The 27,084-nt window shown below is 27.8% G+C and overlaps 1 protein-coding gene across 1 annotated transcript in view; it reads right to left on the bottom strand.

Moving 5' to 3' along the window:
- The window catches only part of puc (dual specificity phosphatase puckered), a 33,576-nt gene extending 6,892 nt beyond the window's left edge, over nt 1-26,684 (bottom strand). The window contains exons 1-3 of the mRNA XM_075312657.1: nt 25,806-26,684; nt 22,486-22,602; nt 10,720-10,947 (exon numbers count right to left, since the gene is read on the bottom strand). Of these exons, the coding sequence (XP_075168772.1) occupies nt 10,720-10,947; nt 22,486-22,602; nt 25,806-25,872 (412 nt within the window). The 5' untranslated portion in view covers nt 25,873-26,684. The remainder of the gene's footprint in view (nt 1-10,719; nt 10,948-22,485; nt 22,603-25,805) is intronic.
- Between the last annotated feature and the right edge of the window lie 400 nt (nt 26,685-27,084).

Raw genomic sequence — 27,084 nt, 5'->3', positions numbered from 1 at the left:
ATAGAAATAAAAATTTTGACAAAATTTTCTATATAAATAAAATTTTGACAAAATTTTCTGTAGAAACAAATTTGGCAAAATTTTCTATAGAAATAAAAATTTAGACAAAATTTTCTATAGAAATAAAAATTGTGACAACATTTTTTATAGAAATAAAATTTTGACAAAATTTTCTATAGAAACCAAAATTTTGACAAAATTTTCTATAAAAATAACATTTGGAGAAACATTTCTATAAAAATACAATTTTGACAAAATTTTCTATAGAATCAAAAATTTTGACAAAATTTTCTATAGAATCAAAAATTTTAACAAAATTTCCTATAGAAACAAAAATTTTGACAAATTTTCTATAGAAAAAAAATTTTGACAAAATTTTTTATAGCAAAAAAAAATTTGATAAAATTTTCTACAAAAAATACAATTTCAACAAAATTTTCTATAGAAACAAAAATGTTGACAAAATTTTCTATAGAAATAAAATGTTGACAAAATTTTCTTTAGAAACAAAAATGTTGACAAAATTTTTATAGAAATAAAATTTACCACTCCAAATAAGAGGTAAAAAAAGAAATTGCAAAATGTTCAATAGAAATAAAATTTTGACAAAATTTTCTATAGGAATAAAATGTTAACAAATTTTAGAAATAAAATTTTCACAGAATTTTCTATAGAAATAAAAATTTAGACAAAATTTTCTATAGAAACAAAAATGTTGACAAAATTTTCTATAGAAATAAAAATTTTGACAAAATTTTCTACAAAAATGTTGACAAAATTTTCTCTAGAAATAAAATTTGGAGAAACATTTCTATAAAAATACAATTTTGACAAAATTTTCTATAGAATTTTGACAAAATTTTCCATAGAAATAAAATTTTGATAAAATATTCTATGGAAACAAAAATTTTGAAAATATTTTCTATAGAAAAAAAATTTTTTTTTGACAAAATTTGTTATAGAAAAAATTTTTTTTTGACAAAATTTCTTATAGAAATAAAATTTTTATAACATACAAACAAAAATACAATTTTAACAAAATTTTCTATAGAAACAAAAATGTTGACAAAATTTTCTATAGAAATAAAATGTTGACAAAATTTTCTATAGAAACAAAACTTTTTTATAGAAATAAAATTTCCTATATAAATAATATTTTGACAAAATTTTCGATAGAAATAAAATGTTAACAAAATTTTCTATAGAAAGAAAAAATTGACAAAATTTTCTATAGAAATAAAATTTTGGCAAAATTTTCTTTAGAAATAAAAATTTAGACAAAATTTTCTATAGAAACAAAAATTTTGACAAAATTTTCTCTAGAAATAAAAATTTTGACAAAATTTTCTATAGAAATAAAAATTTTGACAAAATTTTCTATAGAAACAAAAATGTTAACAAAATTTTCTCTAGAATTAAAATTTGGAGAAACATTTCTATAAAAACACAATTTTGACAAAATTTTCTATAGAATCGAAAATTTTGACAAAATTTTCTATAGAAACAAGATTTTGACAAATTTTCTATAGAAAAAAATTTGTTTGACAAAATTTTTTACACTGAAACACTGTTTTTTCAGTGAAAACTTTTGATTAATTTTAGAAAATTTTGAATATTTTTAGAAATTTTTAACTAAACATTATTACAAGCGCTGGCATCACGCCGATATCACAAAAATAAGTAAATATTTTTCGGCAAATTCAAGAAAATTTATTAGACATCAATAATTTTTTTCACTTTTTAAAGAAAATTTTGTAGTTTGAAGGAAAAAATTGGAGTTCAAAATTGCAAGAATGTCTTTAGTGACATACGAAGTTCATGATGGACGCTGTTGTAGTAAAATTTACAAATTTTAAGAAATAATGAACTATTTTGTGAGAAGTACTAATTTAGTAAAACTTTTTACTTCATTTGAGTATAATTTTTTCCCGTCTTTTAGTTCATTTAACTAACGTACGCAAAAAATTATTAGAGTAAATTAAACTTTCTCCAAATATAATAATTTCATGAACTAAAATATAGTTAAATTGGCTTTAGTGAAATAGTGAGTTCACTTTTTTTTGAGTGTATAGAAATAATTTCTTCATTAAATTTTCTACAAAAATAAAAAATTTTCTATAGAAACAAAAATTTTGACAAAATTTTCTATAGAAACAAAAATTATGACAAAATTTTCTATAGAAACAAAAATTTTGACATAATTTTCTATGGAAACAAAAATTTTGACAAAATTTTCTATAGAAACAAAAATTTTAACAAAATTTTCTATAAAAACAAAAATTTTGACAAAATTTTCTATAGAAACAAAAATTTTGATAAACATTTCTATAGAAACAAAAATTTTGACATTTTTTTATAGAAAAACAAATGTGACAAAATTTTCTATAAAACAAAAATGTTGACAATTTTTTCTGTAGAAACAAAAATTTTGCCATTTTCCATAGAATTTTCTATTGAAATAAAAGTTTGATAAACATTTTTTAGAAACAAAAATTTTTTCTAGAAATAAAATTTGGAGAAACATTTCTATAAAAATACAATTTTGACAAAATTTTCTATAGAATCAAAAATTTTGACAAAATTTTCTATAGAAACAAAAATTTTGACAAAATTTTCTATAGAAATAAAATTTTGACAAAATTTTCTATAGAAACAAAAATTTTGTCAACATTTTCTATAGAAATAAAAGTTTGACCAAATTTTCTATAGAAATACAATTTTAACAAAATTTTCTATAGAATCAAAAATTTTGACAAAATTTTCCTAATGTCCATTAGGTTTATAGGAATATTTTTGCTGAATATTCATTTTATCGTAGCCCTTTTTGGGGGCATATTGCTCTTCTATTTTTCACACAAATTCCAAAAAAAATGTCCATGACCAAACCCCACCGGTTCCCCACCCCTTATCTACGTTCCTGCCATAGACACTAGAAATATTTTATGTACCTCTAGGACTTATGAGTGAGTAGATGATTGCTGATAAATATACATTTTGTATAGGAAAATAAAATGCTCAAACGAAAATATAAAGAAATAATACATACACTCGTCGAAATGGCTAAAATCGAAAATATGAATCATCCATTCACCAGTGATGTTGTTAAATTTGTGGTCGCGTTTGGTTTGACGGTTGGTTTGTTGGTTGGTTCATTCGTTGGTCGTAGAAAAGTCGTTCGCATCGCTTGAATAGACGTAGCGTAAGTACGTCGTTCGTTATTATTTCTTCTGTTAATTTGTTGTTGTTGTTGTTGATGTTGTTTTTGTTATTGTTTTGCCTATGAATGGCACATAAAATAGGGTAAAGTAGGATGAGGTGGAAGTTTGAAGGGGTTGAGAGCCATATGAAAATATATAAGTGTTTGTGTATGTGCGATTGTAGAGGGTGGTAGGGGGGTAGGTAATACAATTCTAAAACATACATACAACACTTGAAAAATATTTGTAGAGCTCATCACCGTATAGGGTTACCAGGTATTTTTTTTAAATGAAAAACGCAAAAAGAAACAACTTTTTTTATTACTCACAGAAAAAAATATATATTATTGGTTTTAATCATGTCGTTAATTGAATCAATTTCCAAAATGTCATTAATTTCTTTAATCATAAAAAAAAACAGAATTGTTCCATTTGAACATTTTCATTAATACAATTAATTTTTCAATCACGTAATTAATTGATCCAATTCATTTTTAATTGAAATGTCTTCAATCACAGAAATGATAGTATCAATTAAAAATTAATTGATCCAATTAAAATGTTAATTAAAATACTATTAATTTTTATTTCAATTAAAAAAATTGTTGAATCAATTAATTAAATTTTTTTTAACTCAACTAAGACTTTAATTGGAAAAATTTTCGTGAACATTTTTTCTGTGTATAATCCTTAAATTAGATGTTTTTCCTCCAGAGAGAATAAATTAATTAAATTTTCATAGCAAACATTTCAATATCTATTTAGACGATTGAACGTACTTGTATACTTTTTCTTTAAGAAAAATCCACAATTTCAAATTTTATTGTCTCATTGCATATGAGACATTCCACATTCTACCCATTTGTTAGAGCAATTAGATATAGCCTTTTGTGCATTTCTCAACCCTAATTTATGTACTTCAATATATTTTATTTATCTATAGTAACAACATGCGTAATCTATATTCTTGCCACTTAAACCTGCCTGAATGATAAGCAACCAGCAGGAGCAGCAACAGCAAAACTATGCAAATGACTCACAAACTAAATGAAACGTGACAACAGTTTTTGTTGAAATAATTTCGTTCATTACAACAACAAAACAAAAAGGACCATGAAAATCCACCCTTATCGAAAGAATGACCTTTGTTTGATCACTTATCATTTAGTCGAGTGTCAGTACCCTCAAATTTTTTGGTTGTAACTGCAATTATCGACATATCGAAATGACTCAACTGTTGTGTTAATACAATGCGTATATATGCCAGAAAATTTCAAGATGCGTCATAAATACCAACATCAAACGCATAATCACCTACAACAAATTTTCCCATGCTTTTTATAGTACATAGATATATAGTGATTACAAGTAAATGCTTATATTGCCTTTATCTTTCAATATTAGATTGTTTATACTTAGGGAGCTATCCAGTATTTTTTTCTTTTTTTATGGAAGAAGGTCATACGTCAATACTTCTACATGCCTATGGGTGCACAAGGCCTATGGTAAAGGATTTTAATTTCCAAAATATTTCGAAAAAAGAATAAAACCCAAGACTGGGATAGAACCCATGACCGCCAATAGCAAAATATACCACTCCAAATAAGAGGTATATAGAAATATAATTTTGACCAACTTTTTTATAAAATCAAAAAAAAAAAAAATGACACAATGTTTAATAGAAATAAATTTTTGACAAAATTTTTTTATAGAAATAAAATTTTCACAGAATTTTCTATAGAAATAAAATTGTGACCAAATTTCCTATAAAAATAAAACTTTGACAAAATTTTCTATAGAGATAAAATTTTGACAATATTTTCTATAGAAATAAAACATTGACAAAATTTTTCTATAGATATAAAATTTGAAGAAACATTTCTATAAAAATACAAATTTGACAAAATTTTGTATAGAAACAACATTTTGATAAAATCTTGTATAGAAAAACAAAATTGATAAAAATTTCTTTAGAAACGAAAATTTTGACAAAATTTTCTATAGAAATAAAATTTGGAGAAACATTTCTATAAAAATACAATTTTGGCAAAATTTCCTATAGAAATAAAACTTTGACAAAATTTTCTATAAGGATAAAATTTTGAATTTTTTTTTATAGAAATAAAACATTGACAAAATTTTCTATGCAAATAAAATTTTGACAAAATTTTCCATAGAAATAAAATTTTCACAGAATTTTCTGTAGAAATAAAATTGTGACAACATTTCTATACAAATAAAATTTTGACAAAAGTTTCTATAGGTATACAATTTTAACAATATTTTCTATAGAAATAAAACAGTGACAAAATGTCCATAGAAATTTTCCACGAAATTTTCCATAGAAATAAACTTTTTTAAAAAATGTTCTCTAGAAATAAAATTTAAAAAATAAAATTTGGAGAAAATTTGCTCTAGAAATAATATTTTGAGAAAATTTTCTATAGAAATAAAACATTGACAACATTTTCGATAGAAATAAAATTTTCTATAGAAATAAAATTTGACAAAATTTTCTATAGAAATAAATTTTTGACAAAATTTTCCATAGAAATAAATTTTTGCCAAAATGTTCTATAGAAATAAAATTTTGACAAAATTTTCTATAGAAATAAATTTTTGACAAAATTTTCCATAGAAATAAATTTTGACAAAATTTACATAGAAATGAAATTTTGAAAAAATTTTCTATAGAAATAAAAATTTGACAAACTTTTCTATAGAAATAAAATTTTCACAGAATTTTCTATAGAAATAAAATTGTGACAACATTTTTCATAGAAATAAAATTTTCACAGAATTTTCTATAGAAATAAATTTTTGACAAAATTTTCCATAGAAATAAATTTGGACAAAATTTTCCATAGAAATGAAATTTTGACAAAAATTTCTATAGAAATAAAACTTTCACAAAATTTTCTATAGAAATAAAATTTTCACAGAATTTTCTATAGAAATAAAATTTTCACAGAATTTTCTATAGAAATAAAATTTTGACAAAATTTTCCATAGAAATAAAATTTTGCCAAAATTTTCTATAGAAATAAAACTTTCACAAAATTTCCTATAGAAAACAAATTTTGACAAAATTTTCCATAGAATTAAAATTTGACAAAATTTTCCATAGAAATGAAATTTTGACAAAATTTTCTATAGAAATAAAATTTTTTAAAGGGATAAATTTTGACAAAATTTTCTATAGAAATAAAAAATTGATAAAATTTTCTATAGAAATAAAATTTTGACAAACTCTCTATAGAAATAAAAATTTGAAAAAAAAATTTCTGTTTTTCGATCTCAAGTTCGAAAAAACAGAAGACTTTTATTTGAAAATAAAGATCGAAAAACAACAAAAACATAAAAAAAATATAAAAAAAAATTTTTACAACATTTTCTATAGAAATAAAATTTTGACAAACTTTTCTTTAGAAATAAAATTTTAACAAAATTTTCTATAGAAATAAAATGTTGACAAAATATTCCATAGAAATAAATTTTTCACAGAATTTTCTATAGAAATACAATTTTGACAAAATTTTCTATGGAAATAAAATTTTTTAAAAAATTTTCTCTAGAAATAAAATTTAAAAAATAAAATTGTGACAACATTTTCCATAGAAATAAAATTTTGAGAAAATTTGCTGTAGAAATAATATCTTGAGAAAATTTTCTATAGAAATAAAATTTTGACAAAATTTTGTATAGAAATAAAATTTTGACAAAATTTTCTATAGAAATAAAATTTTGACAAAATTTTCTATAGAAATAAAATTTTGACAAAATTTTCTATAGAAATAAAATTTTGACAAAATTTTCTATAGAAATAAAATTTTGACAAAATTTTCCATAGAAATGAAATTTTGACAAAATTTTCTATAGAAATAAAATTTTGAAAAAATTTTCCATAGAAATAATATTTTGAAATTGGTAGATTTTTGTTAAATTTTTCTTCAAATTTTGGTAGATTATTTTTGGCACGAGTGGCAACCGTGATTGCACCACGATAGCTTCCTGTTTACATGGCACAATTTCAACTAAAAAATTTGATGCTATTACAAATGGAAATTAAATGGAATGGAAAATGGAAATTAGATGGAATGAAATAGAAATTCGATTAAAATATACACCTTTTGAGAAAAAATTATAATTTGGAGTATAAATTTTAAAGAGTAATATTATGTCATGCATTAATTAATAAATTACTGAATTTGCATTATTTTATAATCAAATAATTAATTTTATCTCTCAGGAAAAAACTTACAATAGTGATTACTTCAAATGCCAAAAATTTCAAGATAATTTTCAATTTAATAATAAAAATACTTATGTGTGTGCTCATTTACTTGTTTTCGCATAACAATTCTTGGCTAAAATCTTAGTTTTGGCCTTATCTTATTAAAAAAAACTGTTGCAATATCACTAAACTATCATAAAAACTTATTACTACCAAATAACAATTTTCCCAATTTCCTTCGAATTTAGTACAGCGGTCTATAATTACCAAAAAAAAAAAACTCTCTTAATATTTCGTTATCTGATTTGTGTATACATGGCAATCCTATTTAAAGAAAATGACGCGAATCATCATTTCATTATTATTCACATACTTGTTTCACAAAAAAATATCTAACGAATGTTTTATTTGTGCCGTGTGCGATTTATTCTTAAAATTTTCAAAAACCAAATCTATTCGAATGTAGAAATATTTGTACTTTTCGCATGTATACTATGTATGTATTTAAAGACTAGAAAAAAATGTATGTATATATTCATGTACATTCATATATTACATTATCTAAGTGTTATTCGAATAAAATTTGATTGATTACGTTTTACGGGGAAGGGAGTTAAATTTGCTATTTGACAGAAAAAAAGTTTAGAATACTTATAGCGGAAATTTGTTAAATATATTTCTTAAAAAATTACAAGCACTTGAAGTGTCTTTTTCGAATTCAATTTAAGTGCTTCCTATCTGTAGTTTAAATATCTGTTATTAGATCACACACTGTGATATCCGATTCTGTTCAATATCTCAACAGTTATTATGGATCAAACAGAAAAATATACCAAAGGAAGTAATAGAATATGGACAATATGAATATGAAGTCGGAGTTAGATAATCAGAACCAAAAGGTCGATATTTCAAACTTTCGATTTTTTAAATTTAGAAAAGTCGATTTTTTTGAACTTACAAGTCGATTTTTTTTTAAACTTACAAAAGTCCAACTTTTAACTTTTGAGAAGTCGAAAAGCTATTAGCACCATCTACCAAAATTTGAAGAAAGTTTTACACAAAAAACCACCAAATAAAAAATATTATTTTGTAGTGTTTGATCAAATGTTTGTGGTTATTATTTTATTTTTATTTATTTATTTAATCATTCAGAGCATGTAATGTTATTATAAAAAAAAAATGTTTATCCAAAAGAAATGTTTTATTATACTAGTTTAGAAGTTTATTTATTATTTTATGACCACTCCTAATAGTGACGATTTATTGGGAGTGTATAATTTTTCCTTTAATTGTAAAAGTGTCGTAGATTTAAACATTTTGAAAAAGTCTTTGATACTATGACCTAAAAGAAAAATTAAAATTTTGGAAGATATTGACTTTTTATTTCTACAGAAAATTTTGCATTAATTTCATTTCTATAGAATTTATTCCAAAATTTTATTTCTATAGACATTTTTCTCAAAATTTTATTTCTATAGAAATTTTTCTCAAAATTTTATTTCTATAGAAATTTTTCTCAAAATTTTATTTCTATGGAAAATTTTGCCAAAATTTTATTTCTATAGAAAATTTTGTCAAAAGTATAAGTGAGCATTAAATTTTCCTGGTTTCAATAACGCTTTGTGGACATCTCAAATATGTGGAGTACAATTTAGTTAAATTTTCGCAGTACATTCTTCCTATAGAACAGTTTACATTTTTTTCGGTGTTCCTGAAAGTATCATTCTGCTTTCTGGAATTTCTAATTTCTCAGGTTCCCCATTTTACATTGTGTCTAAATTCCTGTTCTCCCATTTCCATACAAAAGTATTGTTCTATCAGCTAATCTACATTGTGGGTTACACTACTAGTTTTATATCGAAACTTTTCCAAGCATTTTTTGTTACAATTCATTCCGATAAATTTCTAGACAAAAATAGTAACAAACAAAATCAATATAAATTTTGTGGAGGAATATATATACATAGGCAGTGCAAGCAGACTGCCATTACTTACTACAATGGTCGTTCACACTTTCATACTTCTATTGAAGCCCACATGTTGCCAACAAATGAAAAGTAGTATGGAGCGGTTAATTGCAAAGACCAAGAGAAGCAGACGAAGAAGTGAATAAAAACAAACATTGAAAAGGCAATGAGAATCACGGAAGGAATATGTTTTTTTTTTTGTTTTCTTTTGTAAGTACACTGAGTTGGCGATGACTCATCATCAACAGCACCACCATGTACCTTCATCATCATCACCGTTCGGTAGCACAAGCAGTGTATTCCTCCTCCTGAGCAACATCAATAACGTCACGGCGACCCATAAAAAAACACCGGCAAGGCAAATTATGAGGGTGGGTGGGTTGGTTGTGGAGGTGGTAAATGGTATGGAGAATGCCTTTCTTCTGTTATTCATCATCATCATTATCATTACATTGAGTATATACACCGCCATCGCCGTCTCATTGGGAACGAGGTCGAAAGTGCACGTGACGTAAGTTTACATGCTGCATGCGTAATGATGAGTGTGTGTGAGTGTGAGTTAGAGTTTTGAAAAATCTGTCTCTTCGTCTAGTTCTCAATGATAGTGGTTGTGTGTGTTGGGCAATCAAAAAACTACTCATTCGAGTTTTTATGTATGTTTTTGTTTTTGTACAGTGTAGAGAAAGGCTTGTTCTTTTTTCTTCTTCTTGTGCAAGATTGGCAAAAGCCAAAGAATCTTTTCCTACAACACCATAAAATACAAAAAACAAAAAAAAAAAAACGAATGGCATATTTTTACTATCAAGACTTGTGGATTGTTTGAGTTCAGTTGTATGTTTTGTTTTCTGGGTCCTGATATCTTCAATGGCGTCTCTGCTACAAGAAGGAAGTTTGCGGTGTGGTATATAATTGAACATACACACACGCGTTCTCCAAGTAAATTTGCCTTCAAGGGTTGGTGTTGTTTTCATGGTTTATTTTTGCTGGACTGCCAGTTTTAGTGACTGTATTGAAAACAAAAAAAAAATGTCGTCATGCTGTCTACTGGGTAAATATTTTGAAATACACTTTAGACCATTTCTAGAACACCACCACCACCACCACCACCCACCCACCTTGCCCATCTCCGGCTATTGATAGGTGGCAAAAAAAAAAAACATACCTAACCTAAAGACGCACATCTATCAATTAGCAATGAAAAGATAATGTGTATTGTATAAATTTACGTCGTAGTGGCGGTTTTCCATTTTTCTCATAAGACCTTGGTCGTTGTTGTAATTATTATTATTATTTGTGTAATTTGTGGTGAGTGTACACTTACCTATAAAATCGTAGGCTTCCTGAAAATATTGTTTGATATTTTGATGAGGTGTATCACTGGCAGGTATTTGCATATATTTGAGTCCGGGCATTTGACTTGTGTTGCTCGGTGCTTGGCAGGTAACATTTAAAACACAGTTGGCGCCTACACTACTGGGATCACCAGCATCGCGGCCATTGCCCAGTAATAGATGTGGGAAAACTGGTGAGGCGGGATGTGTTTCGATATCTGGAATGGAAAAGAAAGAAAAACAAAGCAAATGAAAAAAACCTTATGAAACTGCAAATGTACTGTAGGGATTTAAGAATTCGAGAAACGAATCTTGTAACTTTTCCAAAAAATGAACAAATTTTGCAGATATTTTCGAATGCGATAATTCAAGCTTTATTATTTTTCGCATATGGGAGCAGGGAACTTGGTAATTTGGTGGGTAATTTCCAGAAATTTGGGGGATTTTATGGGAATTTTTCCATATCTGTATGAATTGTTTCCCAAACATTGTTTAAAAAAGGCTTAAAAAAGTTCATCGTATCCTCAAAAACTTTGTTCCTTTTTTTTGGAGATTCTTAGATTAATTCTCAAAAGGGGTATCCATATATGCAAATAAAAAGTCTTTATTTCATATTTTTACTCGACGTTTCATTGGTAATTTCTAACTTATTTTCGGATGAATTTTCTTGATGTAGTTAGTCTTTCCTCATATTTCCGATATTATTAAATAGTAAAAAGAGACGGCACAGGAATACCATAACATTAAATACAAATTTAAAATAATTTAAAAAATAAATAAAGAACTAAATTAAAATATCACAGAGCTTTTGTCTTATGGCTACGATCACAAATGATTGATCATAAAGAATATGACTGCTAATGTATAAGAAGCATTATTCCACGACATTTATATGGTACGAATGGGGCATTTGGACTAAAAACGAATGTAGAATTTTTTAAAAGTTATTTTCCACTATTGTGAATTCATTTCGTAAGGATTCGTGTCGAAATTTTGCCCACTAATCTGTGTACATCACTGATTTGGACAATATATCGTATAGATATTGACACGATGAATATGGTCCATTTTGAACAGTAAATTTTGGTTTATAAATACACACTGAAGGAACATCAATTTGTTATTTTTCGAGCTTTTAGAAGTCGATTATAAAGAATCAATCAAAAAAAAAAAAAAAAATGATGATTCTTTATACCCATAATTAATTTTGATGGCTGATGGGATGATATTTCGAACTGGCTTAACAAACATTTTATATTTTTAAATTATCACGGATTTTTCACAGTTTTGCCTGTGAAAAATCCGTGTTTTCATAAAAAATTTGCAAACATTTTTTGGGGATGTTTGTGAATACATTTTATTTAAATTGGTGATTTTTAGGGTTAATTAATAAAAAATACTGGCAACACTGATTATTTGTTGATACAAAGATAAATGAGAAGAAGATGCAGTCTTGTCATAGCAAAACTGAAGCACCAGAGGACTCTGCCAACAAAATATCATAAAGTTTGCGTCGACGTGTCCCTCAAATGTACTGCCGTTTGCGTCGGAAAATATCATAACATTTGTGTTTTTCATAAATTTCTGAATAAAAACCCACAAAAGCAATACCAAAACGATTGTAGAAAATTAAAATAAAACTTATGTGTATTTTAAAGCGAATATTCATTATGGTTTTATGTGAATATTGCCGTTTTAATTTTTTCCTGGGCAGAGCTGCTTTTAAAAAAATTGGCAAATAAAACAATTTTTTTTCTCATAACCCTCTACACCTTGACATTTGTTTTCTCTTTATAAGAGCACAATGCTTAATCTTGTTATACTCAATTATCTTTGGTTGATATCAGTTTTGCCAGTATTGGGGATTTTTTCCCCAAATCGGGGATATTTTTTCGTGGATGGGGACGAAATTTTTGAGTTGAGGACTTGGGGATTTAGTGGGAAAATTCCACAAATTTGGTTTATATGAAATTTTTTTATATGAAATTCTTTTCAAAGAGAATCTCCAAACTATAAAAACAAAAAATCGTCCTCTTTATTCCAAGGCATTGGTTTGGGGGCCCAAGAGATACTTTACAAGTTACTCTGGTTTTTTTTTTAACGAACCGTTCCATCGCCCACTTTCCCGCCACTTCCGACCGTGAGGGCCTCGTCCCCATGACGTACACACAAAAAATTTTTTTTCTGATTCAATCACGAAATTAATTGATACAATTAATTTTTAAATGAAATGTCTTCAATCACAGAAATGATAGTATCAATTAAAAAATTAATTGATGGTCAATTAAAAAGTTAATTGATCCAATTAAAAAATTAATTGATACTATTATTTTTGTGATTGATTTTTGTTTCAATTAAAAAATTTGTTGAATCAATTAAATTTTTAATTGAATATTTTTTAAAACTCAATTAAAATTTTAATTGGAAAAATTTTCGTGAAATTTTTTTGTGTGTATGGACAGCTTACACAACATGATCCGGACCATGGCGGGATGGAGGCAGAGGGATTTGACCAGCTACAGAGAAGGACTCATCAGCCGGATATATTAAAACACAAGATCAAATATTAGGTTATTCAATAAAACTAATGTATTAGTTATCCAAATATCCTAAAATTCTAGACTTCATCATATCAATACTAAGGTTAGTGTCAACTAGATGATATATTGAATTAAAAATAATGCACATCCTACGAATAGGCTCCACAGAAGCATAATTCAAAGGTTGAAAATCAATGTAAAGAAACTGGTAATTCCTAGATGCCCTAAAAGGAACATTTATCCTAATCCTAGATATTAATTCCGAGCATGGAATATCCCCACTAACTAACCTATACATCACATCATGGAGCTCAACATCGTCCGTCGGCTCCTAAGAGTAGACAAATTAATCAGCCTCAATCTAGAAGTGTATGAAGGGAGAACAAAATCACTGTTCCAATGAAGATGTCTCAAAGCGAACAACAAGAACTGCTTCTGAACCGATTCTATACTATCAATGTAAACTTCATACTGAGGATCCCACACGATAGAACCATACTCTAGAATGGGTCTAACAAGGGCAGTAAAAAGCTCCTTTGTAACATAATGGTCCGAAAACTCGTTCGCCCAACGCTTTATGAATCCATATACACCTTACTCACCATCGAATCAATATGACCATTAAAATTAAGCCTACGATCCATAACAATGCCAAGATCAACTAAAGAATCAACCTATTCTAATAACGAGCCCCGTATACTATACCGAACACCAATAGGCCGCATAAACTTGCATTTCCTCAAGTTCAAATCCATCAGATTTACCCTACACCAATCATCAAAGCTATCCAAATCACCTTGGTTTCCTAAGAAATTTTTTACTATTGTGAATTTATTTCGTTAGGCTTGGGTCGATCTGTCATGTTGACCGAACTCCAATTTTTATTTCTCGAGCATTTAGATGACGATTTGCATAAGGTGCAAAAATTCGATGACCCTTTATACCAATAATTATGATGGCTTGAAGTGAAGAGAATCGATGTTGTACTTTTTGTCAAGTACTTACATTTTTATTGTTCCTTTTTTTCGGAACACATATTGTTTCGGATAAGAACTTGGTGGTATTTGACAAGCAAGTGTTCTCTTCACTTCACTACTTGCGCTCTGAGAGAAAGACAGTGTATGTACTATATTCGACAGCGAATTGCACACATGTAGTGAAAAGTTATTCGATGCAGACCTCTAGTATTGATTAAAAAAATCCGAATCAATGGCAACACTATCACATTTTCCGCCAATGAATGTAGGTGGGCCTAGCACCTTTCGCTATGGTTGTGTTTACACTCTATATCAGATTATTGAAATATTTGTAAGGACTAAAAGACTATTTATTTAATAGGTTCTTCTATCAACTTGAAATCTCTTTTCGGCTGGATTTTTTTTTCATTTGTTCCCTTTCCTTAAGCTATTCCTAATGATGTTCCATTGACTCTTTATGCGGTTGGCCTTTCGAAACAAAAAATTATTAGCCAATTTCATTTCACATTAGAAATCTCTAATAATATCTCTGACCATAACTACTAAAATAAAAAATAGACAAAAAAACAGAAACAAACCATAATTATAATAACTCTCTCCTCTAAACACTCGTGCTCTTCATTCATGAAAGTTCATTCATTTTTAGACATCTACGTTTTAGTTTATGACGGTGATGACGACGACCACGTTACATGGACAAGACAAAAAAAAAAAAGCAAAAATATTCGTACATTGGTTTTTATGAATAATGTTTCTCGATTTACATACATATTCCGCATATACACATGCTAGTATATCTCCAAATATAATAAGGCTGGCAGCAAACGACCATTAAAAAAAAATACTGTTACGTGGTAACACATACCCTCCTCTAGACTAGACTACTCCACCAATGAGGTTGACTATGATGATGACGACAATGATGATGAAGTGGAGTGCCGTAGTGTGGTGTGGTGGTGGTGGTGGTAGTGTTTATATTTACTTTCGCATCATAATTAAATATTGTGTATGCTTGAGCGTTTCTTTTTTTTTTGGTTTTGGTTTTCTTACCCCCAGAGTATATTTTGATTCTCAAGATATTAAGAGTGAGTCATGTCTTAATGCCGCTAGCTTCATCGAACTTATAGAAGAAAAAAAAAAAATAAACAGAAGATGGAGCAATCAACTATTTCCTCATACATGATTCTAGCCAGTTTAGGTGCTTTTGTTTTTATTTCTGTTTCTGTTTTTGTTTTTTTTTATTCTGTTTCATTGTTTTATAAACATTCTTGAAGGAAATATCAAAAAATAGGAGCCGTCGTCCCATAGCTCGAGAAGTAGTTTTTCTTAGTCAATGGCTATAATGGCATAGGGGGGTATGTCATAAATGTATATGAAAATTATTTTTGTTTCCTATGACTCTGTTTTTTTTTATTTAGCAGAATTCTTAATAATATTTACATGACTATGGATCGTAAATAAAATCTTCAATATATCATTGAATGAATAGGTTCCAGCTATTTCTAGGAATGAAATATACTATTTTCATTATGTATGTATGTATGTATGTGTGTATATATAGAAACACGCCTTTATGAGGAAATCTTATGATAATCAATGGTGAAACTGTATGTTGTCATGGTTTTCTAAGGAACAAATATGGCGATCCTAATTCACATTTCAATATTTCAAAAATATTGCTGGAATGCATGTCATATACATACTTAATAGTTGGAAAGAAGCTACTAATATGACCTTTAGAAAAGTCAGTTCTAGTTCGTGGTCTAGCGGACAAAAATACTAAAAAAAAGAAACAAAAATAGTTTTTAGTATAATCCTGTCCCATAATATCCTTAAAAGCATCTAAATGTGATCAGAAAACATTTGCGTTGGGTCATTGAGCAAAACATAGAATCGGTCCTTTGTGTGGCATGACAATGGACTGAATTGTTTAGTTGAGCCCGTAATATCGGCATACTTAACCTAACTTAACCAAATCTAGGTTAGGTTAGGTTAGGTTAGGTGGCAGCCCGATGTATCAGGCTCACTTAGACTATTCAGTCCATTGTGATACCACATTGGTGAACTTCTCTCTTATCACTGAGTGCTGCCCGATTCCTTGTTAAGCTCAATGACAAGGGACCTTCTTTTTATAGCCGAGTCTGAACGGCGTTCCACATTGCAGTGAAACCACTTAGAGAAGTTTTTGAAACCCTCAGAAATGTCACCAGCATTACTGAGGTGGGATAATCCACCGCTGAAAAACTTTTTGGTGTTCGGTCGAAGCAGGAATCGAACCCACGACCTTGTGTATGCAAGGCGGGCATGCTAACCATTGCACCACGGTGGCTCCCTAACCAAATCTAGGGACATTTGTTTGTGAATGAAATATTGAAAAAAATACAGACCTCGAGCTCATCTTTATTAATATTTTTTTGTTTGGAAAAAAGGTTTTTTTTTTTGAAAAGTAGAAGACGATTCTTTAAGTAATCTTCAAATTGTATTAAATCGACATTTGCATTTTTTTTTTTTCAAAAACAAATTTTACAACTTTTAACAAAAGATTCCATTTTGCATTAAAAAGGTCAATAATAATCAGTCTAAAGGGTGATACGGTCAAAATTTGGTCAAGGGAAAACGCGTGTAAATCGGTGAAATCGTTTATTTAAAAAATCAAATTAAATTTCTTTTTCAAGTTCAATTAGTATAAAATTCAGAAAAAATATTCAGTTAGGCTTTCGCTTTTCCAAATCCGAATTGCCGGGCCTCACGCTTGACACCTGCCTTCAGATTTTGTACAGCCACCTTGTCCACCTTCTTCGCCGCAGAAAGCCAGTTTGCCTTGAACTACTGCTCGTCCTTAGCAGTTTTTTTGGTCTTCTTTAGGTTCCGCTTGACAATAGCCCAGTATTTCTCAATTGGGCGGAGCTCTGGCGTGTTGGGAGGGTTCTTGTCCTTGGGAACCACCTGCACGTTGTTGGCGGCGTACCACTCCATGGCCTTTTTACCGTAATGGCAAGATGCCAAATCCGGCCAAAACAGTACGGAACAACCGTGTTTCTTCAGGAAAGGCAGCAGACGTTTATTCAAACACTCTTTCACGTAAATTTCTTGGTTGACAGTCCGGGAAGCTATGAAAATGCTGCTTTTCAAGTCACAGGTACAGATGGCTTGCCAAACCAGATATTTCTTTGAGAACTTTGACAGTTTTATGTGCTTGAAAATATCTGCTACCTTTCCCCTTCCTTTTGTCGTATAAATCTCCTGTCCCGGAAGCTGCTTGTAGTCGACTTTGACGTAGGTTTCGTCGTCCATTACCACGCAGTCAAACTTCGTCAGCATCGTCGTATACAGCCTCCGGGATCGCGCTTTGGCCGTCGTTTTTTGTTTATCATCGCGATTTGGAGTCACTACCTTTTTGTAAGTCGATAGTCCGGCTCGTTTTTTGGCTCGATGCACGGTTGTAGACGACACACACACAGCTTATTTGCGGCATCTCGGAGAGAGAGGTTAGGGTTTCGCTTGAAACTACCTGCAACTCTCTTTGTCGTCTCAGCGGCTTCCGGTTTTCGATTTCCCCCCGATCCAGACTTCCTGGCTGTCGACAAACGTTCCCCAAACACTTTAATTACATTTGTAACGGTTGATTTGGCAACTTTTAGCTATTTTGCCAGCTTTGCGTGCGAGTAGCTCGGATTTTCGCGATGCGCGAGCAAAATTTTGACACGCTGCTCTTCTTGCTTGGACGGCATTTTGACAACTGAAGAGTGAATTCCAAAATCAAAATAGGAGCAACATTCTACACACACACCTTCAAAATGAGGGGTGTTCAGGTTTTTTTAAATGCAAAATTGAAAGAAATACGTCAAGTTTATATTGACCAAATTTTGACCATATCACCCTTTATATAGTGCTAGAGGAAAATATTTCATTGCATATTCAGAGCAAGATTTGGATTAGACAGACAGAAATAGAAAAAAATCTTCCCTTAAGACTAGTACTAAGATCACGTTTTCGCACGAAAAACTGTTATATTCCATATAAAAAACGTTAACGCGGAATTTAAGTGATCCAATTAAAAAATTAATTGTTTCAATTCAAAAATTCGTTGAATCAATTAAATTTTTAATTCAATATTTTTTTAATCTCATTTAAGACTTTAATTGAAAAAATTTTCGTGAAAATTTGTTCTGTGTAGGTACTAGCCAAAAACAGAAATGATAAAAATTTTGAATGGAGCTGTTGAAGAAACTTGTTCAAATTTTTGGAGGCAACTGTTTAAACTTCAAACCATTGTCACTATTTTTTACCTTAATTTATTTTATTAAGTACATAGCTTCATATGAACATTGATCGAAACGTTATCTCGTAAAATAAAGAAAAAATATACACACAGAACAAATATTCACGAAAATTTTTCCAAAAGTCATAATTGAGTTTTAAAATATATTCAATCAAAAACTTAATTTATTCAAAACTTTTTTTAATTAACTTTCTATTAATTTTTTAATTGTGATTGATGACATTTCAATTAAAAAATTAATTGGATAAATTAAATTCGTGATTGAAAAAAAAATTGTGTGCTGTGAAAGGTTGTGACGTTGATGCACGTTGCTATCGACCTCAATGCTTTCTTATGGCTTTTGGTATATATTAATATTTTGTTAGTGTAACTAACTAGATTCGATTTTGCAAAATATTAATCTCCTTACACTTTTGTATTTTTAGACAAAAAAAAAAAAATATTGATAGATGATCAAATGAATTTATATGAGAAAACTGAGTTTAAAGTTTATTTCATTTTTTTTTTGTATATAGTGGTCATATCATATATAATAATGTACTTTTTGTAAACTTAATCACTCGACTTTGTTTTATTATTAATTAATTATGTGGCTAAACTTGTAGAAATAAAACCAACTGACCTATCCATTATTAAATCATGATTGCAGTGATTCAGCTTCGTACTTTTTATTGTTAATTATAATTTTTGTTTTATTCAAAATCAAGTAAGTTTTTTATATGAATCATTGTGATTTTTCGCCATGAATGACGCCATCAGGCGAGTCCGTTAAATGATTAGCTAAAATCCTGTAAACCATAAAAGTGAATGAATGCGAACAAAACATGCGTCATATATTTTGATCTTGAAATGTTTATTTGATCTTTGAGCGTTAATTGTTCTTTTGAGAAATGTTGACAAATTGCTTTCAGGTAAATAACATATTTGTAAGGGTATTACAGAGTGCGTCATTTAAGGAAAAACAAAAAAATAAAACGAATAAAAACAGATAAATCGGAAGTGATATGGGAGAAAAGGAATTAAAAAAAAATCTACCAAACTTAAAAAATCAAAATCATTTTTTCTATAGAAAATTTTTGTCAAAATCTTATTTCTTTAGAAAAATTTGGTCAAAACCTTATATCTATACAAAAATTTTGTCAATTTTTTTTTCTATAGAAAATTTGTCAAAATGTTCTCAAAATTTTATTCTATACAAAAATTGGTCAAATATTTATTTCTATAGAAAATTTTTGTCAACATTTTATTTGAATAGAAAATTTTGTCAAAATTTTATTTCTATAGAAAATTTTGTCAAAATTTTATTTCTATAGAAAATTTTGTCAAAATTTTATTTCTATAGAATATTTTGTCAACATTTTATTTCTGATGAAAATTTTGTTTCTAAGGAATATTTTGCCAAGAATTTATTTCTATAGAACACGTTGTCAACATTTTATTTCTATAGAAAATTTTTTTCTAAAGAAAATTTTGTCACAGTTTTATTCCTATAGAAAATTTTGTCAAAATTTGTTTTATGACCTTGAAATATGTTTATTGGTCTTGATGGCTTTATATTACAATAAAGGAATAAATAAATAAAATAAATAAATTTGATTTCTATAGAAAATCTAGTTAAAATTTTATTTCTATAGAAAATTTTGTCAAGAAGTTTATTTGTATAGAAAATTTTGTTTTTATAAAAAATTGTATCAACATTTTATTTATATAGAAAATTGTATCAACATTTTATTTATATAGAAAATTTTGTCAAAATTTTATTTATATAGAAAATGTTGTCAAAATTTTATTTCTATTGAAAATTTTTGTCAAAATTTTATTTCTATAGAAAATTTTGTCAAAAGTTTATTTCAATAGAAAATTTTGTCAAAATTTTATTTCTATGGGAATTTTTGTCAACATTTCATTTCTATAGGAAATTTTGTCAAAATTTTATTTTTAGAAAATTTTGTCAATTTTTTTATTATAGAAAATTTGTCAAAATCTTATTTCTATAAAAAATTTTGTCACAATTTTATTTGTATAGAAAATTTTGTTTCTATAAAAAATTGTATCAACATTTTATTTATATAGAAAATTTTATCAATATTTTATTTATATAGAAAATTTTGTGAAAATTTTGCCAAAATTTTATTTCTATGGAAAATTTTGTCAAAATGTTATTTCTATGGAAAATTTTGTCAAAATGATATTTCTATGGACAATTTTGTCAAAACTTTATTTCTATAGAAAATTTTGTCGAAATTTTATTTTTATAGAAAAATTTTGTCACAATAATATTTCTATAGAAAATTTAGTCAAAATTTTATTTCTAAAGAAAATTTTGACAAAATTTTATTTCTATAGAAAATTTTGTCAAATTTTTTGTTTCTATAGAAAATTTTGTCAAATTTTTTGTTTCTATAGAAAATTTTGTCAATTTTTTTTTCTATAGAAAATTTGCCAAATTTTATTTCTATAGAAAATTTTGTCAAAATGTTATTTCTATAGAAAAGATTTGCCAAAATCTTATTTCTATAGACAAGTTTTGTCAAAATTTTATTTCTATAGAAAATTTGCCAAATTTTATTTCTATAGAAAATTTTGTACAAATTTTATTTCTATAGAAAATTTTGTCAAAATTTTATTCTATAGAAAATTTTGTCAACATGTTAATTCTATAGAAACATTTTGTCAAAATCTTTTTTCTATAGAAGATTTGTCAAAATCTTATTTCTATAGACAATTTTTGTCAAAATTTTATTTCTATAGACAATTTTTGTCAAAATTTTATTTCTATAGAAAATTTTGTCAAAATTTTTGTTTCTATATAAAATTTTGTCAAATTTTTTGTTTCTATAGAAAATTTTGTCAATTTTTTTCCTATAGAAAATTTGCCAAATTTTATTTCTATAGAAAATTTTTTCAAAGTTTTATTTCTATAGAAAAGATTTGTCAAAATCTTATTTCTATAGAAAATTTTGTCAAAATTTTAATTATATAGAAAATTTTGACAAAATTTTATTTCTATAGAAAATTTTGTCAAAATTTTATTTCTATAGAAAATTTTGTCAAAATTTTATTTCTATAGAAAATTTTGTCAAAATTTTATTTCTATAGAAAAGATTTGTCAAAATCTTATTTCTATAGAAAAATTATGTCAAAATCTTATTTCGATAGATTTGTCAAAATCTTATTTCTATAGAAAAATTATGTCAAAATCTTATTTCTATAGATTTGTCAAAATCTTATTTCTATAGACAATTTTTGTCAAATTTTATTTCTATAGAAAATTTTGTCAAAATTTTATTTCTATAGAAAATTTAGTCAAAATTTTATTTCTAAAGAAAATTTTGACAAAATTTTATTTCTATAGAAAATTTTGTCAAATTTTTTGTTTCTATAGAAAATTTTGTCAAATTTTTTGTTTCTATAGAAAATTTTGTCAATTTTTTTTCCATAGAAAATTTGCCAAATTTTATTTCTATAGAAAATTTTGTCAACATTTTATTTCTATAGAAAACTTTGTCAAAATTTTATTTCTATAGAAAATTTTGTCAAAATTTTATTTCTTTAGAAAATTTAGTCAAAATTTTATTTCTATAGAAAATTTAGTCAAAATTTTATTTCTATAGAAAATTTTGTCAAATTTTTATTTCTATAGAAAATTTTGTCAACATTTTATTTCTATGGAAAGTTTTTTCAAAATTTTATTTATTTTGCAAAATCTACTATCTAAAACATCAAGAATTCTACCAATCTACCAGACAGTTGAAAATCTACAATTATTGGTCGAATTCTACCAACTGTGGCAACGGTGTTAGTGGCCCAATTTTGTTTTTTTGTTTTGACCAAGATTGAACCTTAAGCCAAATTCTCGATCGATGTGACAAAGCTTTATCTAACTAAATTTGTCCTACTACTATATTATGTAGAGTGTAAAAGACTGTAACTGATATTAAAAAAGAAAAAACTTACCATAAACAGCGGGACTACTACAACTCCTCGTCAGCGATGGCCGACTTGACGAGGAGTTTGTTTCCTCCTCAACGCAGGGGGTATCCAGGTTATCTTTCGATCTTTTGTTACCGTATTCTGTAAATAACAAACAATATTAAATATGTTAATATGGAATTTTTCAAATATTTTGCACTTTTGTAAAAATAAACATAATTAATTGACACTGTGTGTTTTGTGAGCTAAGGAAATAAAACAGGTTTCTCTTGGTAAATGAACTTGTTTAAATTGTGCACTACCTTGGCTTGGAATGTCATTGGAGAAAATTGTCCATAAATATGTATATTTTCGTATCTATACATTATTATCGTAAACAGGAAAAAGTTTGAGTTAATATCAACACTTTAGTTTTATATGATTGAAATTGACAGTTTATCTTTGTTTACTAAAGTTGTTACAATTCTAAAGCTGATACTTTTAATTATACAATCCTACGAATTACGGTCACTATATTAGGAAAATATTTTTTAAGGGTCAAAATTTGTTTCTTCACAAAAAGAAAACAAATTCTACAAATTTCAAATTAGATTCGGAACACATAGTAATATGATTTTCCATTTGGCATTATGGTTTTCACACATATGTTTCATAGATTTAAAATGTTTACGCTGATTCATAAATTTGGCCCTGACTTGTCCCGGTCGTCGCCCATTCACACGATTGCTCACAACACATTAATTGATGATCTGGCGACAGCAATCCTTAAATATAAACGTGTCTTTATACAATAATCGAAGGGATTTAAAAATAATAACAAAAAAACATTGAGGGTATAGCAAGAAAGCATGTTGAAAATTATTACTTGCAATCTTGATAATTAAAAAACACAAAATATATTTATTGTATATAAATTATTGATAAGATGAAGAATAATTGATCATCGCCTCTGTTAAAACAAAACGTGATAAGATAAAGGTTCTTGAAGATAGATACCTCTCTATATGGTATGGCTATATGGTAATAATGGAGTACAAAAAAATACGTCTTTAACCCAGCAACAAATTCAACAAGAGTTCGATCAAAGACAAATTTTTGAATTGAGTTTTTAATATTTTTGGTCTAAACTGAAACATTTTGATTATTTCAAACTCATTCGATATAGGCTATATGGAAGGTAATAGATTGTGATATTACTAAGGTTTAAATTTTTATCAACGATATCTCCATAGTGACAAAAACACTCTCTATAGATCGGTATTAGGATCGCATTATCGCGGTATAATAGCATTTTTTGCTGTTACTTTTCGTTATTAATACATATGTATTTGAGAAAATAAAGTTTTAAATTGTTGTTTTAGATAATTGCCCTTCAAGTTATAATAAAATTTGCCATGAATTCAAATTTTATTATGCTTTTACAGATTTATTTTCGATTTTAGCTGCTAAACTCAAAAGTCATCATTTTTGGTATTTTTATATTCGACGAATAAACTTTTGGTAATATTGGCAACACTGCCGCTGAGAGAAAAATGACAAATTCCCATTGTCCTACGAAATGTCAAATAGCAAGAAGTTATAAGCAATACCCTGCTCAATTTAAAGAAACGATAAATTAAGGAATATCGTTAAAGATAACAAATATTAAGACATCCATAAAGTTTTAAAAAAGACGGGTTTTTCAAAACCTCAATGAGTCCAAAACTCGCTGTGCAATTGATGACAATAGAATTTGTATTAATTTAGATAATTAATCAGATAGCAATCTCTTGTAATTAATAACAACTTGTAATACCTCAAAATATGTATATTGTACCTAATTTTCTGATTGGATCGTTTTCTTCCTAGTTATAAATGAAAATTTTTATATTCCCTTTTGGATCTTTAGGTTAAAATCAGAACGTTTTACCCTTTCCTTAGCACCATTATTGTGTATTTATTCTAACAATTTATTATGATTTTAAAAAAGTTGTAATTTATTGTTTTGTATTTGTTTAAGAATTTTTCACAATATTTAAATATTTTGCTAAAGCCCCAATAATAGCTATTTTTGAAAAACGCAAAAAGCTTCAATGATATTATGTGTGTTAATATACTATTCAAATATTAGTAAATTGTATTTTGTTAAGAAATAATAAAATATTTCCAATATTTATTATTATAATAGTAATAAGTACAATGTCAAGTACGAAAAATTTGCCAACTTGGTGGTAAAACAAACACACACACATACAACTACTCTGGAATTGTTGTTGGTTTACTTCTTGTTTTCCTTTTGCCAAAACACAAATACCAGTTACAAGACTAGCAACAACAATGCAACGGTAAAACAAAAAAAAATCACCTAAACTCGAACTCATACCCGAAAGGTCGTTTCAAAGCGTTTTAACAGTGTTGCCTACTTCAATCGAAGTGCACATCTAGCATTTGGCGCGCAAAGGGGAAAACGACGTTTTTGCTTGTGACGGACGACCCCATTGCTAACAAACCAACGACGAACAGAAATACATATAACAGCAGCAACAATAATTTCACTCAGCGATGATGGGAGAATGACTCATGAAATGTTTACAATTTTCTTATAATGAGTAAACAGCACACACAACACCAACAATAACAAAAAAAGTCACAAATAATAACAACAACAACAACAACGACAATAACAGCCGCACTCAGAAGATGAATGTATTTTTTGTTTTCATTATAATTCTTCTTCTTTGAACAGTCTGAGCAAATTGACAACAACGAGAAGAGATGGTGGTGATTCTATAATAAGTTGTGAGTAATAATTGGGGAGTTTGCTGTTGGCAAACGAAACGATTGCTGGCGATGACTTATTACGATCACCTGTATGATTAAACATAGGAATTTATTTATAATTCCCATAAATGACGGCTTACACTTAGGAATTCCGCAATGACTAATATGTTGTAATGTAATTAATTTTATTAACAAATCGAATCATTGACTGTGTTGTTTACTTTAATCGACAATTTGATTAGAGGATTCCTACTATAAGGGGGTTGGAGAGGTGCAAGTGAAGTACAACGCAATAGGGCTGTTGTCGTCGCCCCTAAACATTTTTTTACAGCCCTCATAAAAATTGACAAGCAAGGAAAATTTGTGCTGACGTCTGCTTTGAATATGGGGGAAAATGACTGATGGACGGATGGAGGCGAGAGGTATTATTTGATTGACAATTTGACATAATTGTTTTGGCCGATGTTTTCGTTTGCTCATCTCACACTGCATTTTTATTTCCACCATAATATGTAATATGCACAAATCAATCAATTTTATTCTTATAAAATTTTCAAAAACGAATGTAAAATAGCAAAACTTACCGACTTTGTTGATTGGCATAAATCTTAGCAATAGACACGGCGATTCTCTCTTTATCCGCATTTTCATTTCACTTCAAATATTGGGCTATGACTCACGCTAGCACCGTCTCCCTCACACTCGCTCAGTTGATTTGGGGTCTCTTTTTTTAGTTGTTTGCTTTATTTTTGTTGCGTTGTACATACACCGTGTGTTATTTTATATATATGTGTGTATATAGATAAGTGTACGTACGTATGTGGTACTACGTAAGTCCAGCAAAAAAATAAATAACGACCAAAGAAATCACTTGAGTCAATCAAGCTCAGTTTGAAATTATATTATTTTATATTTCTTCTTTTTATTATCAACAATTTTTTTTGCAGGAAAGACAATTTTGGGGGATACGGGTAGGACAGGGGAAAGTTTTTATTAAATCACTTTTATTTTTCCACTTTGGCGTTTTTATTGGTATTTTTTGTTTTGTAATAATAAAAAAAATCAGTCACTTGTTGGACACGCGAACAATTTCAAATTTGTTGTTTTACGAAACTTAAAGCCACCACCACTTCACTTCCTGAAGTCAATGAATTTCTTGTGTAAGCGGATTGGGGCCGTTGGCGGGGGTATTTGAAATGCGTGGCCAATTTTGTTATCTCTTGTAAAATGTTTATTTTTTGCACTTGTTACAGCGTTGTTAATTTGTATTTCTATTACAATCTATTAAAAGGCACTTTTGCAATTTTATAAAATTTTTTCTCACTCAATAGTCCATCTCTATTTGTGTTATTATTTATTTTTTTTTGCTAAGTTTACTTATTAGCTTATGCTTTCATTTATTCATTCGCGTTCTCACGTTCTTCGCGTCCGAAACAGAATTGATAGATGTTCGTCACCGAACAGCAAATGCTAATAGCAAGCAAAATAGTGTTGGAAAAGTAATGAGTATTTGATTACAAGTACTCGTTACCGACTAATTTTTGAGTACTTGTTACAATTAAATGAGTACTCAGTATCTTCAATACAATCCCAATAAACACAAACATTTGAAAAATGCTTAAATTCAACTATTTTTCAACCAATTACGGAAATTGTCCAGGAGAAATTGTTGTTTATGTTGTTGAGAATAGTTTCTCGTATGTAATTCTCAAATTGAAATTCATCGCCATTCAAAAATTTATCAAACAGTTTTCAATGTGAGACAAACAAAATTTTCTATAGAAATAAAATTTTGACTAAAATTTTCTATAGAAATAAAATGTTGGCTAAATTTTCTTTAGAAATAAAATTTTGACAAGTTTG

This window comes from Haematobia irritans, chromosome 1 (genome assembly GCF_050003625.1).
Source record: "Haematobia irritans isolate KBUSLIRL chromosome 1, ASM5000362v1, whole genome shotgun sequence".
In the NCBI taxonomy this organism is placed as follows: domain Eukaryota; kingdom Metazoa; phylum Arthropoda; class Insecta; order Diptera; family Muscidae; genus Haematobia; species Haematobia irritans.
Note: the sequence above shows the minus strand (reverse complement) of the source record. Positions and strands in the feature narration are given on the sequence as shown.